Source organism: Thamnophis elegans, unplaced genomic scaffold, assembly GCF_009769535.1.
Source record: "Thamnophis elegans isolate rThaEle1 unplaced genomic scaffold, rThaEle1.pri scaffold_89_arrow_ctg1, whole genome shotgun sequence".
NCBI classification, from domain to species: Eukaryota; Metazoa; Chordata; class Lepidosauria; order Squamata; family Colubridae; genus Thamnophis; species Thamnophis elegans.
Genome location: NW_022473913.1, coordinates 122,283 through 138,292, shown reverse-complemented (window position 1 = coordinate 138,292; position 16,010 = coordinate 122,283). Strand labels below are relative to the sequence as shown.

Below are 16,010 nucleotides of genomic sequence, written 5' to 3'. Positions count from 1 at the left end.
GAGAACAGCAATACCTGATTGCAAATACCCAACCAAACACTCCATCTGGAGGCTGCCACAGGGCACTGCATGCCCAAACAACCAGATACAGAGACCGGTTGCTTTCCCCTCCGTGCCCATCCCTCGGCTGAACCCCGGATTCTCACGGTGCTGTCTAACGTCTATGCGCATTTATCAACGTCTCAGAAAGGGTCACAAGTCACTTTTTTTAAAAAGGTGCTTTGCAACTTCGAATGGTCCGTGGCAGAACTGTCGTAAGCTGAGGAGTGTCTGTAATGCAAGATTAGAATCAGACTAAGAGCTGGGAGGAACCTTGGAGGTCTTCTAGTCCAGCCCCCTGCACATGCAGGAGACCCTATATACCATTTCAGACAGGTGACTGTCCAGGCTCTTCTTGAAAACTTCCAGTGATGGAGCACCCACAACTTCTGGTGGCAAAGAGTTCCGTGACCCGTCAAAAGCGCGGAGGACAAAATCGCGCTCCACGAAATCGCGCATGTGACGTCATCACAGCGCGACGAAAAAAATTAAAAATTGAAATAAAATTAAAATTAAAGCAAGCCGATTCACATAAAGGTAAGGGTTAGGTTTAGGTTTAGGGTTAGGTTTAGAGCGTTAGCGTTAGGTTTAGAGCGTTAGCGTTAGGTTTAGCGTTAGGTTAAGGGTTAGCGTTAGGTTTAGCGTTACGTTAACGGTTAGGTTTAGGGTTAGATTTAGGGTTAGGTTAAGGGTTAGGTTTAGGGTTAGGTTTGGGGGGGTTAGGGGAAGGTTTTAGCTTTATTTTTACATTTTTCGATCACAGCGCGATGTTTTCGTCGCGCTGTGATGACGTCAAATGCGCGCTTTCGTCGAGCGCGATTTTGTCCTCCGCGATTTTGTGGTGGAACCAAAGAGTTCCACTGACTGATTGTCCTCACTGTCAGGACATATTTCTTCTTAGTTCTAGGTTGCTTCTCTCCTTGGTTAGTTTCCATCTATTGTTCCTTGTCTTGACCTCAGGTACTTTGGAGAATAGGCGGGGAGGGAGGTCTTCTTTGGGGCAGCCCCTCAAATATTGGAAGACTGGTATCGTGTCCCCTCTAGTCCTTCTTTGCTCTAGACTGGCCATACTTAAGTTCCTTCAACCGTTCTTTCATTTTTTTAGTCTCCAGGCCTTTGATCCTCTTCGTTGCTCTTCTCTGCGCTTTTCCCAAAGTCTCCGCATCTTTTTTGTAACCTGGTGACCAGCAACTGGATGCAGGATTCCAGATGTGGCCTTACGAAGGCTTTATAAAGCGGGACCAAGACTTCACCTGATTTGGATTCTAGGCCTCTGGTTACACAACCAAGGATCGCATTAGCGGCCTGTAGGATCGGCAAGAGTTGGACACAACGGAACGCATATCATCATCATCATCATCATCCCACCGAGTAGGGGGCGAAGGATGGACAGCTTATGGGCCTCCGGAGGTCCAGAAGCCACAGAAAACCTTGCCTTGGCCGGTGTTTGCACTGCTTGTAGGATGCAACAGCTGGGAGGCCGAGGGCTTCCCAAACTCGCCCCAGCTGACCGCGGGAAGAATGGGGGCGGACACCTGAAAGCCGATTCTTGCTGGGCCAGCCAAGAGTGTTTCATTTTCTTCGCGGCTGGAAGCCAGAGTCCCGAAGTAGGGCAGTGCCCTTGCCAACAACTCCAGCAATTGTGGGAGAACCTGGCCAAGAAAATATTTGTTCCCACGCTTTGGAGATGGATTGGTGGGCGTAGCTCAGTTTCCTGGTGTGAGATAAAATTAACAGAGTCGGGAAGGGACTTCAGAGGTCTTCTAATCCAACCCTCTGTTCAAATAGCTGTTCTTAAAAACAGCGAGGGTGCACCCACAACTGCTTGTGGCAAGCTGTTCCACTGATTTAATTGTTCTAATTCTTAGGAAATTGCTCCTTGGTTCCAAGTGGCTTCTCTCCTTGATTAGTTTCCACCCATTGCTTCTTGTCCTGCCTTCGGGTGCTATGGAGAACAGGTTGACCCCCTTTTCTTTGGGGCAACCCCTGAGATATTGAGAGACTGCTATCATGTCTCCCCATGTCCTTCTTTTCATTAAACTAGACCAGTGGTTCCCAAACTTGGCAACTTTAAGACTTGTGGACTTCAACTCCCAGAATTCTCCAGGCAGCAGAGCTGCCTGGAGAATTCTGGGAGTTGAAGTCCACAAGTCTTAAAGTTGCCAAGTTTGAGAACCACTGGTCTAAACATACCCAGTTCCTGCAACCGTTCTTCATCTGTTTTAGCCTCCAGTCCCCTAATCCTCTTTCTTGCTCTTCTCTGCACTCTTTCCAGAGTCTCCACATCTTTTCTACATCGTGGCCACCAAACCTGGATGCAAATATTCCAAGTGTGGCCTTATGAAAGCATTATAAAGTGGTATTAACCCTTCCCGTGATCTTGATTCTATGATCCCTCTGTTGATGCCGCCTAGAACTGTGTTGGCTTTTTTGGCAGCTGCTGCCCACGGCTGGCTCCTATTTAAGTGGTTGTCCACTAGGACTCCAAGATCCCTTTTCACAGTTGCTACTATTGAGCAAGGTACCACATATGCCATACCTGTGGATTTGGCTTTCCTTGCCTAAATGTAGAACCTGATTTTTTTCCACCGGTGAAGATCAAAAGGCAGCCTTTAAACCCTCTGCTCAACGCTGCCCACATCTCTGCTTGCCAATGATCTCATATTTCCAAGTGGAGTCTGCTTACTGACCATAAACACTTGTGGAAGAACTCAAGACGATCTTCCAAAGCCGTATTTCTCAAACTCGGCTCTTCGCGGCCCTGAAAGCTGATCCACCAAGCCAATTTTACACCAGGTCCTGGATGAGGGGATTAACAGCACCCTGGAGTAAACAGGGTTCCGGACAGCTGCCTTGGCCATCCCAAACCCATCCAGTCCGGTTTCTTAACAGGGCAATGAACATATTTTTATAAACCACCAGGAATATGTATTTTTTTGAGGCTGGCACGAAGGACTCTCCAAGCGAGGTTCGTTGGAAGAGATCTTTCATATCTCTTCAAACGGGGTGGGACGTAATTGAGGCCAAAGTCTGTGCGATGGATTTTGCAAACAGTTTGGCCCTCCCTCTGCACCAGCGACAGCCGCCATCCTTCCGCACCCCAAGACGGGTTCGTTCTGGCGAAAGCTTTCTCGGTCTGCAACTCACTAAATCCGCAGGGCTTAATTCTGAGATGATGGCATCTCTCGGTCCCTGGATGAGAAAGTGATAAACTTCTCACAGAGTGGATGGATGTCTTTGGGTCTCTCTGCCCATATGTCTCGTGTGTGTGTGTGTGTGTGTGTGTGAGAGAGAGAGAGAGAGGGGGGGAGGGAGGGAGGAAGAGAGAAGGAGGGAGGGGGGATGGGAAGGAAAAAGAAAGGAAAGGAGAAAGAGGGGAAGGAAGGATAAGGAAGAGAGAAGAAAAAAGAAAGAAAAGGAAAAAGAGAGAAAGGGAAAAAGGAAAAGAAAAAGAGGGGAAGGAAAGATAAGGAAAATAGAAGGAGAAAGAGGAAGGAAGGATGAGAGAAGGAAAAGGGGAGGGAGGGAGGGAGGGAGGGAAGGAAGGAAAAAGAAAGGAAATGAGAAAGAGGGGAAGGAAGGATAAGGAAGAGAGAAGGAAAAAGAAAGAAAAATAGAGCACGAGAAAAAAAGAAAGGAGAAAGAGAGGAAGGAAAGATAAGGAAAATAGAAGGAAAAAGAGGAAGGAAGGATGAGAGAAGAAAAAGGGGAGGGAGGGAAGGAAAGGAAAAAGAGGGGAAGGATGGATAAGGAAAGACAGAAAAAGAGAGGGAGGGAGGGAAGGAGGGAAAAAGGAAGGAAATGCAAAAGAGGAAGCAAACAGAAGGATGAGAGAAGGACGGAAGGAAGGAAAAAGAGGAGAAGGATAAGGAAAAGAGAAGGAAAAGGAGAGGAAGGGAAGGAAAAGGAAGGAAAGGAAAAAGAGGAAAGAAACAAACAGAAGGACGAGAGACAGAAGGGAGGGAGGAGAAAGGAAAGGAAAAAGAGGAAGAAAGAAAACAGAAGGATGAGAGACGGACAGAAGGAAGGAAGGAAGGAAGGAAGGAAGGAAACGCGTAATCACAAAACTACTGATTTGTAAAGTGCACCAGGACTCCAGTTGGTCTCCTATCCTGCCCTCCCTCTTCCTCTCCTCCTTCCCTTCCTCCTCCCGTTCTCTCCAAGGGACTTTTTCCTGCCTCAGTCTGCCTAAAGTTGCTCTCGACAAGAACGGAAGAGCCCCAGAAAAGCGGCAAGAGCTGGCAAGGCCCCCGGGGGATTTTCAGGTCGGACCAGGGAAAACAGCCCTGGCTGCCAAGCAGGCGCCTCCCTCCGTCCCTCGCAGCTGTAAGGTGAGGAGGAGGTGAGTTTCACCTCCACACCTGGTTGGCGCAGAACGATGGGCCCTCGAGTTCAGCCTCTTCTCTTTTTGGGGGGGATCGCCCAAGGGGAAACGGGCAGTGCCAAGGCCCAGCCGGGAAGCCAAAGACCCCGGAGCAGAGGGGGGGAAATTGAAGAGTTTGGTAGAACCACCTAGCTAAACGGCTCTGGGTTTTTTTTTCCCCTTTCTTTTTTATCTAAACCTTTTTGAAACTGCTGGGATCAAAGAGCAATTCGGCTCCCTTTTTCCCCAGCGGAATTTTTTCCTTTTTTTTTTTTTTCGATTGCGAATTCTGTGGGCTAAACGTCTCACGGGGGGGGGGGAGGAGGGAGTCAAGGTGCCACGAAAGGGGACGAGGCAAAAATGGCCAGGCAGAACCGAGGGGGGGGAGGAAATTAACCCCACGCCTGGCGGTTTAAAAACTGCAATAATTTTCCTTTTGTGCATAGCTACATATGGACAAAGAGAGAGAGAGAGAGTGACAGGGAGGACAGTAAATGAGGGAGAGAGAGAAAGAGAGAGAGACAGAGAGAAAGAGACATGGAAAGAGGGAGAGAGAGAGTGACAGGGAGAGAGAGAAAAAGAGAGACAGAGAGAGAAAGAGAGACAGAGAGAGAGAGAAAGAGACATGGAAAGAAAGAGGGAGAGAGAGTGACAGGGAGATAGAAAAAGAGAGACAGAGAAATAGAGAGAGAGAGAGAGAGAGAGAGAGAGAGAGAAAGAGACATGGAAAGAAAGAGAGACACCGAGAGAAACAGAGACAGAGAAAAACAGAAAGAGAGAGAGAGAAAGAGAGACATGGAGAGAAAGAGACATAGAGAAAGACAGAGACAGAAAGAAAGAGACAGAAACAGAGAGAAACAGAGAAAAAACGGAGAGAGAAAGAGAAACAAAGACAGAGAGAGAAAGAGAAAGAGACAGGGAGGTAGACAGAAAGACAGTGAATGAGGGAGAGAGAGAAAGAGAGACAGAGAGAGACAGAGAGAAAGAGACATGGAAAGAGAGAGAGAGAGACACCGAGAGTGACAGGGAGAGAGAGAAAAAGAGAGACAGAGAGAGAAATAGAGATACACAGAGAGAGAGAGAAACATAGAGAAAAAGAAAGACATAGAGAGACAGAGACAGAAAGAAAGAGACAGAGAGAAACAGAGAGAAAGATAGAAAGAGAGATGGAGAGAGACATCGAGAGACAGAAAGAGACAGAGAGAAACAGAAAGAGAACGAAAGAGAGAGATGGAGAGAGACAGAGACAGAAAGAAAGAGATAGAAACAGAGAAAGAAACAGAGACAGAGAGAGAAAAACAGAAAGAGAGAGACGGAGAGAAAGAGAGAAACAAAGAGAAACAAAGAGAAAGAGAGAGATGCTAATCTTTGAATCTGAGTACAGATAGTCCTCTACTTACGGCCACAACTGGGCCCAACATTTCTGTTGCTAAGTGAGACGTTTGTTAAGTGAATTTTGTCCTGCTTTACCACCTTTCTCGCCTCAGTTGTTACGTGAAGCCTTGCATTGGTCAAGTTAGTAAACGCTTGTTGTTAAGTGAATCCGACTTCCCCGGGGACACCACAACCGTCGTCAGCACCAGTCAGTTGCCGAGTGTCCCTGGCGTGACCACGGGGATGCGGCAACAGTTGTAACTGTGTGTGGGAGGGGGGGAATGGTCATCAGTCTCTTTTTCCAGTGCCATTGTAAATTCGGTCACTAAAGGAATCGCTGTAAGTCGAGGACTGCCTGAATTTTCCCAGGATTCTGTCCCCAGGGAGGCAGCTGGCCTGAAAAAAGAGGTTTCAAACATTTAAGCGGCCCCTCGTGCCAGTTTCTCTTCGAGAGACACCCCCCCCCCCAATGGGACCACGCAAGGAATAAGAATCACAAGCTGCGTGGGATCTTATTGTGCTGAATTTTGGCAGCCGACTTGGACAGCCTCCTTCCCTGTCTTGCCAGTCCTCCAGAAATGAGACCTTGGCAGGGCGGGAGACGTCGATCGAGTTTCCCTGCCAAAGAGGAGCTCCCGTCGGGCGCCCGGCCCAGCCCTGGGGGTTAGGCGCCTCCCGAGAGAATCAAATGCCATGAAAATAACATGAAAATAAGGATTTTCATCCAATCTTTTATCTCCCTATTTCCCCCGCGGAAAAGCATTCCGAGGTCCTGCTCTTGCTATCTCGAAGCGCAAGTGCCCCTTAAGAATGACTCTCCAGTGCAACAGTATTTGGATTAACAAGAGTCGGAAGGGACCTCGGAGGTCATCTAGCCCAACCCCGCCCGCCCACCCAAGCAGGAGTCCCTACGCCATTTCGGACTGATTTTGGCAGTCCAGTCTCTTCTTGGAAAGCTTCCAGGGATGAAGCTCCCACAACTTCTGAATAACTGAGTAATAACAGAATTGGAAGGGACCTTGGAGGTCATCTAGTCCAACCCCCAGCTGCCCAATCAGGAGACCCTACACCATTCCTGACAGAGGGCAGTCCAGTCTCTTCTTGAAAGCTTCCGGGGATGAAGCTCCCACAACTTCTGAATAACAGAATAATAACAGAATAACAGAGTTGGAAGGGACCTTGGAGGTCATCTAGTCCAACCCCCAGCTGCCCAATCAGGAGACCCTACACCATTCCTGACAGAGGGCAGTCCAGTCCCTTGTTGAAAGCCTCCAGGGATGGGAAGTTCCCACAACTTCCGAAGGCAACTTCCGTTCCGCGGGTTGATGGTTCTCACTGCCTCGCGCTCTCAATATAGGAAGTCCTCTACTTATGACTGCAACGGCGCCCAACATTTCCGTTGCGAAGTCGGTTAAGTGAGCGTGGCCCCGCGTTACAACTTTTCTTGCTGCGTTTGTTCAGGGACTCACTGCGGTCGTTAAGTGAATCTGGTTTCCCCCCCACTGGCCAGAACGTGGCAAAAGAGGATTGCGTGGCAGCCCCGGACACTGTGACCGTCGTAAGTGTGAATCGGTTGTCGAGCGCCTGAATGTAAATCGCATGGCCATGGGGCGGCTACAACGATTGTAAATGTAATTTAAAAATGGTCATAAGTCACTTTGACGTGGTCACTAAGTGAATCGTCGTCCGTTGAGCCCTACCTGTAGTAGGTAAATACGTATAGTAGTAGTTCAGGACTCCAGCGTGCAAGCTGGCTGCTCACCAATTCCAATCCTGTATGGATTGACTTTGAGGCCAGCCACTGCCCCGTAGCCCTAGGAAGAAAACAATGGCAGACGACTTCCAAAAATATTACTAAGGGAAACTTCTCCAGGTCCAGGCAATCCTCGACTTACGACCAAAATTGAGCCCCAAATTTATGTTGCTAAGTGAGACATTCGTTAAGCAAGTTACAGCTTTTCTTGCCACGTTTGACAGGTGAATCGCTGGAGTTGTTAAGCCAGCAACAGGGTTCTTAAGTGAATCTGATTTCCCCACTGACTCTAACTTGGAGAAACTAGGTTTAATCTTTGCTTCCAAACACAGATCGTCATTGGGTGACTTTTAAGCGAGTGGTGCCTGCCCTCTCGGCCTAAACTGCCTCAAACTGCAGAATTAAAAGAAAGGCTTTGATTTTAATCATTTCTTGCCGAGGGAATTGGACGTAAATCCAACAAATAAATGGAATAAATGAAACTTCTCCCCCACCCCAGAAATATATGAAGAATGGACTTGCACTGTACGTCGACCTTAAAACCTTCAGACTGAAATACAGATTTCCAGAAAACCAAATTGTCTGAAGCCCACGTGGCTTATTTATGATTTCTGAAAATCAAACACGAATAAAATAGAAATTCGGCAAAGGCTTCCCTGCTCAAGGCCAGAGAGGAATCTACAAATATTCATACACAAAGTTACTTTATGCCCTTTTCCTGTTAATAGTTACTATACAGAAGATCCACCGGGACGGAGCTTAGGAGCAGGAGATACAATTGCATTTTATCCATTCAAGCTACAAGCAACAATTCTGGGGTTATTAAGCCATTTAGCACCCAGGATTCCGCATTCCTCCTCCTCTCCCACTCCGAAAACCCCTTCTAGCCCTGATGATGTTCCCTAGCTGGGTCGCAAAACGTCCGCGAGAAAAACACCGAGCTCGGAGAACACAAAGGACCCCACACAATCCTCCTGCTCCTCTCCACAACCCCACTTCCTTCTAGCACTGATGATATTCCATAGTTGGGTTATGAAATGTCTGCAAGAAAATCCTCAAGTTCAGAGTGTGCACCAAGGACCCCACGGTCCTCCTCTTCTTCCTCCACAAACACTTCTCCGTTCTAGTGCCAATGACGTTCCCTAGTTGGGTCATGAAACGTCTGAAAGAAAACCGCCAAGCTCAGAGAATATGAAGGACTTCTCGCCCTCCCCTCCACAATCCCACTCCCTTTCCAGCACTGATGATATTCCATAGTTGGATCACGAAACGTCTTCGAGAACCCTTTTGAGCTCGGCGCTCAAGAACAACAGTCCTGCGAGCTGAGACTAAATTGAAAGACTGAGGACCTTCAGAGACCACCAAGGACCCCAAAGTCCACCTCCTCCTCCTCCTCTATAATCCCCACTCCCTTCAAGCACTGATGATATTCCCTAGCTGGGTCACGAAACGTCTGCAAGAAAACCACCAAGCTCAGAGACCACCAAGGACCCCACGTTTCAACCCTGAGCTACGAAGCTTCTCTTCCATGGAAACGATTCCCTCTTTGACAGGCTGATGTTCCAGGTGGGTCCAAACTTTCAAAGCACCTCAAAATGAACACGGCAGGTAAGGTGCTGGATCCCACCTTCCTGGGAAGCACAAAGAGAGGGAACCCTTAGGGAGATACTTCCACTATCTCTGCCAGCCAGAAAAAAAGCAAATAATAGTTTCAAAGAGCTTTAGTGAAGGCAACCCCCAACTCTCAACTGCCGATAAGGAAGTTCCCGCCTGCTCAAAACAACATTCCCAGCCCAAAGATGAGAAGGATTGAAGAGATAAGTGGAACATCCTCCTTGCAGAAATAATAAGGTTGCCCCTCCCTCACCCACCCCGACATCCTTTCAAAAAGCAGGAAGACATGGTTTTACCAGCAGGCCAGAGACCCCCATGGTACTACGGAGCCCACCAAGTGGTTGGTCCCATTGTTGTCCTCAGAGGTATGATCCCAGCTGTGGGTAGCAGCTGCCAGAAAAGCCAGCACAGTTCTAGGCTGCATCAACAGAGGGAGAGAATCAAGGTCACGTGAAGGGTTAATACCACTTTATAAGGCCTTGGTAAGGCCACACTTGGAATATTTGCATCCAGTTTTGGTCGCCACGATGTAGAAAAGATGTGGAGACTCTAGAAAGAGTGCAGAGAAGAGCAAGAAAGAGGATTAGGGGACTGGAGGCTAAAACATATGAGGGTAGAACAAGAAGCAATGGGTGGAAACTAATCAAGGAGAGAAGCAACTTAGAACTGAGGAGAAATTTCCTGACAGTGAGGACAATGAATCAGTGGAACAGAAGTTGCCTCCAGAAGCTGTGAATGCTCCAACACTGGAAGTCTTTAAGATGATGTTGGATAGCCATATGTCTGAAACGGTATAGGGTTTCCTGCCTAGGCAGGGGGTTGGACTAGACGACCTCCAAGGTCCCTTCCAACTCTGCTATTGTATTGTATTGTATTGTATTGTATTGTATCTATCTATCTATCTATCTATCTATCTATCTATCTATCTATCTATCTATCTATCTATCTATCATCTAGCTATCATCTATCTATCTAAATTAATTAATCAGTAGAACAGAAGTTGCCTCCAGAAGTTGTGAATGCCCCAACACTGGAAGACTTTAAGAAGATGTTGGATAGCCATTTGTCTGAAACGGTATAGGGTTCCCTGCCTAGGCAGGGGGTTGGACTAGAAGACCTCCAAGGTCCCTTCCAACTCTGCTATTGTATTGTATTGTATTGTATTGTATTGTATTGTATTGTATTGATCTATCTATCTATCTCTATCTATCTATCTATCTATCTATCTATCTATCTATCTATCTATCTATCTATCATCTATCTATCTATCATCTATCTATCATCTATCTATCTAAATTAATTAATCAGTAGAACAGAAGTTGCCTCCAGAAGTTGTGAATGCCCCAACACTGGAAGTCTTTAAGAAGATGTTGGATAGCCATTTGTCTGAAACGGTATAGGGTTTCCTGCCTAGGCAGGGGGTTGGACTAGAAGACCTCCAAGGTCCCTTCCAACTCTGTCATTCTATTCCATTCTGCTTTGTCAACCATGAAAGACAGAGAAGGGCTTTGGACTATACAGGTAGTCCCCGCTTAGTGACCTCTGGTTCGGCAACTCTTCGAAGTCGCAACAGTGCTCAACAAGAAGACTTAATGGCCGTTCCTTGAAGTTGTGGCTATTGCAGTGTCCCCCACAATCACAGGATCACGATTGGGGGGGGGGGGGCACTTGGACAACCGGCACAAGGTTACAATGGTCACAGCTTCCCGCAGTCACATCCTCATCGCCCCTTGTGGTCTTCACGGTCAGCTTCCCACAAGTCAAGTCAAGGAGGAAAGCAGCCACCCCATGATGTCGTGCTCAATGACTGCGCGTGATTCCTTAACAACCACAACCTGAACTGTCCTTCTGCCCTGAAGATGGCATTGAATTTCGTTGAACGAGGTGCAGTGACAATGAAAGGAAACTAAACTCAAAAGCAGAAGAGCAGTTTTTTATGCCTGGCAGGGCTGCAGTTGTATCCCCTCCCCGGAGTGTCGCAACACCAACCAGGAGCTGCACTTCTTTTTTTAAAAAAAAAAGTAAATAAAAGTTGTATTTAGAGGGGGGGGGAGAGAGAGAAAGTCGTAACTAGGGGAAAAAAAAAAGAAAAAATTGCCAGAAAGGGCATCCCTTCTTCATTCAGCTTCCTTGCCTCAAGGGTATCAAGCTTTCGCTTTCCATTTCCGCCGTCCCTTGTGCAATTACAACAAAATTATCTGGGATGGATAATTTTTTTTCCTTCTCAAAACACTTTTGCAGGGTGGAGCTTCGACCCAGGGGCAAGGTTTTTTTCCCCCTGCTTGCATCTTGATTGCTGGGTTTCTCTTTCTGCCTCTTTACAAAGTTCCAGCGGGAGTGGGGGGGGGCGTTCCCCAACAGCGCTGGGAGGGGTGATTTGGGGTGTAAAGGTGAGAGACACTCCCTCTTATTCCCCCCAGAACTGCCTTGGGCACCCATGAGAAACTTGGGGGGGGGGGGAATAATGGCCAAGTGGCCTACTCTTTACCCACTCTGCGGGATGAGCCCCTTTCAAAGGGAGCTTCCTTTTGGGGTGAGGGTTTCTCCCCAAGGGGATGGGGGGGGGGTAGGGGGATGGGGAACGGAGCGGGTGGCCTGCTTGCAAAGGAGCTGGAGTCCACCTTCTCCGTCCCCTCCGCATTTAAGGCCGGAAGAGGAGGAAGCCTTTGCAACAGGAGACCCTCACCATTCCCCATCAGGGGGGGGGGCTTTGGGGCAGGGTCTCCTTTTGGGGGCCACTGGGTGGGATCGCCTACCGTGTTTCCCCGAAAATAAGACAGAGTCTTTTTTTGGACTCCTTAAATAAGTACCAGGCCTTATTTTCGGGGAGGTCTTATTATTTTTGAGGTGCAGGAGGTGGCGAGTGTGGTCACCTCTTGGCTGCTGCTGTGTTGCAATATTTTCGGGGAGGGCTGATTTTAGCACATGTGCTCCAAAGCCCGATTGGGCCTATTATCCGGGGAATGTCTTATTTTCGGGGAAACCGACTATTGCAAAAGGACGCAGGCCTCCTCCTCCTCCTCTGCATTTAACTGGGCAAGGGGAGACCTTTGAGCCTCTCCCCTATTTAAATGCGGAGGGAAGGAGAAGGGGCCTTGGGACCCCATCCCACCCACTCACCCTAATCCTGTGGGCCCCTACTCAAAAGGAGGCCCCCTTCTGAAAGGGGTGGGGAAGGGAGGGGATTGCCTCTTGCAAAAGGATGCCAGGCCTCCTCCCCCTCCTCCTATTTGGCCAGGGGAGGGGGGTGACCTCCCCTGGTCAAATAGGAGGAGGGGGAGGAGGCCTGGGTTCCCTTTGGAACAGATGACCCCCCCCTGTATTCCTGATCCCCCTCTTTTCAGAGGAGGCCTCCTTTTGGGGGTGGGGGCTTCTCTCCCCTAGAAGATTGGGGTGGGTCCTCAAGGGGAGAAACCCCCTACCTGAAAAGAAGCCCCCCCTTTGAAAAGAGGGAAATCAGGATCAGGAATGCAGGGGGGTGTTCAACTGTTCCAAAGGGACCCCAGGCATCCTCCTCCCCAGTTAGTCACCCTGGTCCTTCTCTCCTCCCCTCCTTAAATGAGGAAGGGGAGGAGGGGCTGTTGCAAAAGGCAACCCCCTCCCATCCACCCCAATCCTTTAGAGGTGTTGCCCCCCCCAAAGGAATCTGATTTTGAAATGATGGCGAATGGAGGGGGTCTCCTGCTGCAAAAGAAGGGACCCTCCTCATTTAACCAGAAGAGGGGAGACCCTTGTCCTTCTCCCCTCCTTGAATGAGGGAGGGGGAAAGAAGCCGAACCCCTCCCTCCCACCCAGATCCTCTAGAGGAGAGAAAGCCCCCATCCCCAATAGGAGGAACCCTCTGAAAGGAGGGAGATCGGGATGGAGACTGGAGGGGGGGTCTCCTACTGCAAAAGGAGGGACCCTCCCCATGTAACTAGTGGTGGGGAGACCCACACCCTTCCCCCCTTCTCTCCTTAAACGAGGAAGGGGAGGCGACCCCCCTCCCACGCCGATCCTCTAGGGGAGAGCCTCTCAAAAGGAGCCCCCCTTTACAATGATGGGGAATGGAGGGGGGGTCTCCTACTGCAAAAGGAGGGACCCTCCCCATGTAACTAGTGGTGGGGAGACCCACATCCTTCTCCCCTTAAACGAGGAAGGGGAGGCGACCCCCCTCCCACGCCGATCCTCTAGGGGAGAGCCTCTCAAAAGGAGCCCCCCTTTACAATGATGGGGAATGGAGGGGGGGGGTCTCCTGCTGCAAAAGGAGGGACCCTCCCCACTCAACCAGGGGAGGGGAGAAGAAAGGAGGAAGGGGAGAAGGGGGCGACCCCCCCCCGATCATCTAGGGGAGAGAGGACCCCCACCCCCCCACCCCTTTGCAACAGGCGAGCCCCTCCCTCCCCCCACTCGGTCCCCTCGGAGAGCAGCCCCCCCCTCCCCAGATGGAGCCCCTCCCCCACCCCCCACTCCCCCCCGGGGCGGAGGGACCTCAGGCCGCGCTCCTCCCCTCCCCTCCCTCGCCCACAGGCCCCAGAGGCCTCCCGGGGCCTCCTTCCTACCGAGCGCTGGAGCTCCCCGAGCCAGAGGCTGGCGCGCTCCTTCCCGCTGGGGTCCGGGTCGTGGTAGAGCGCCTGCACGGCCTGGTAGACCATCTGCAGGTTCGGCTTCCCGCCGGCGCCCCCGCCGGGCCCGACAGGATCCATCCCGCCGCCTCCTCCTCCTCCGGCCACCGGCCCTCAAGCCTCCACGGCCATCGCGGGCGGGGCCTCCGCCGAGTCCGTTACCGGGAAGGAAGCGAGCCGCCGCTGCGGGAGGAGGCGGAAGCGCGCCGGAGCCACCCGGAAGGCGCTCCCTCCGGAAACCACGCCCCGCGCCCGCGAGTTCCGCCCTCGCCGGTTAGGCCTCTCAACCTAGCCGAGGCGCCGGAGTCGGACGCCGGGCTTCCCAACGCGGCCTCCCGCCTGGCGAAAGCTGGTTTCCCCGGTTCCAGGCCCGAAAGGGACGGCCGCGGCGGAGGGACTTCCGGTGGAGCGGCGGATGTCTCCACGCAAAAGCGTCCGGGCGGCCGCACGCGCTCGCCGGAAGTGAGCTCAGCGAGCCCGAGAGGCGGGAAGGGCGGACGGGGGTGGGGGGGGAGGAAGGAGTGTCCTTCCGCGCACGCGCGCGGGCGGGCGGGTCACCTTAGGTGCGAGCGGTTTTTTGTTTTTTTTCCTCCCGCTCTCTCCCTCCCTCCACACGTCATCCAGAAGAGGCGGGGACTTCAACTCCCAGAATTCCCCGGGGTTGGGTGGGCGTGGAAGCCACGCCTCTTTCATCTGGCTGGGTGGATTGCAGGCCAAAATTCAACAGGGAGAGCCTTTTGCCAAATTTTGCTGGATTTTTTGTGATTCTTTAGCTTCTTGGTTGATCAGCATTTCCTTTTTTTTAATTTTAATTTTTTTATTGAATAAATATTAAAAGCCTTGGACATAGAACGACCTTTCTGGCTTTGTCACTTCTACACATAGCATAGTATAGTATTCATTGTCATTGCACAAAATAAATACAACGAAATTGGTTTATAAATACAGTTTCCACTTAGCGTACATAGCTACAGTCATCTTTTTTTAAAATAGTTTTTATTAAACATTTTTACTTTTAAAAACGGGGGGGGGGGGGATGCAACAAAAAAAGAAAAAAAAACAAGACGAAGATAACTTTATAGTTCCAATTTTACAGTCCTCAAAATGTTCTGTCCGACTGCTTTTCCTGACTTCCAACCATTGATACATTTTGTTCCAGATTTCACAATATTCTGTCTCTGTTTTTGATTTCTAGTGTCAGTCTGTCCATTTCTGTACAAATCAAATTTTTCTTTAATAAAGTAAAGTAAATTAAAAAAAATAAAGCATTTCCTGTGTGCTTACGCATAAGGGCATAAATTTGTGCTTCAATCCTAAATGCTTCTCCAACCTCTGGATGTACTGGGACTACGGACCCCAGAATGCACAGCCACTATGGGAGATCATTCTCGGGGGTCCCTTTCCAACAAATCTGGAATTTCCAACAGGTTGGAGAAGCGATTGGATATTGCACAGAAAAGGAGCTCTCTTTTTTCTCAAGAAAAAAATATTGTTATTTATTACATTAGATAGATAGATAGATAGATAGATAGATAGATAGATAGATAGATAGATAGATGGATGGATAGATAGATGAGAGAGAGAGAGAGATACATACATACATACATACATACATACATACATACATACATACATGTATTTAGTGTCACAACCCCTGGTATGCCCAAATATGGAAGTCTACTGCTAACACATCTGCCTAAGATGTAATACAGCACAGGTTCTAATCCCAGTCAGGGTATGGCTAGCTGATGAGAGCTAAATAGGTTGAAATAGATCTATACTAGTCTCCCTTTATTTATTTATCTGCACAAATGCAACACACACACACACACACACATATATCTCAATGTAATGAATGTTAAAGATAGATAGACAGATGATAGATAGATAGATAGATAGATAGATAGATAGATAGATGATAGATAGATAGATAGATGATGGATAGATAGATGATAGATGATAGATAGATAGATAGATAGATAGATAGATAGATAGATAGATAGATAGATAGATAGATAGATATAGTAATAAATTTATTACATTTATCTCACTGTGGAAGTGATTCTGGGCGGCGTATGGGGGGTGGAATTGCTGCCTAGGAAGGGAAAAATAAACATTCCCACTGAAACAAACAGACTATAATTCCGTAAATGGGAGTGAATTGCACCCAGGAGATTGTACCATTTTGGGAAAAAAAGAAAAGAAAAAAAGATTTTTGGTAGAAGCTAGTAAGGAGAGTCCTCAACTTAAACCCACAACAGAG

General features: G+C 49.1%; 1 protein-coding gene across 1 annotated transcript in view; it reads right to left on the bottom strand.

Moving 5' to 3' along the window:
* Positions 1 to 14,153, bottom strand: part of TNPO3 (transportin 3) — a 42,333-nt gene extending 28,180 nt beyond the window's left edge. The window contains exon 1 of the mRNA XM_032238795.1: positions 13,685 to 14,153. Coding sequence (XP_032094686.1) covers positions 13,685 to 13,828 — 144 coding nt within the window. The 5' untranslated portion in view covers positions 13,829 to 14,153. The remainder of the gene's footprint in view (positions 1 to 13,684) is intronic.
* Positions 14,154 to 16,010: the final 1,857 nt, after the last annotated feature.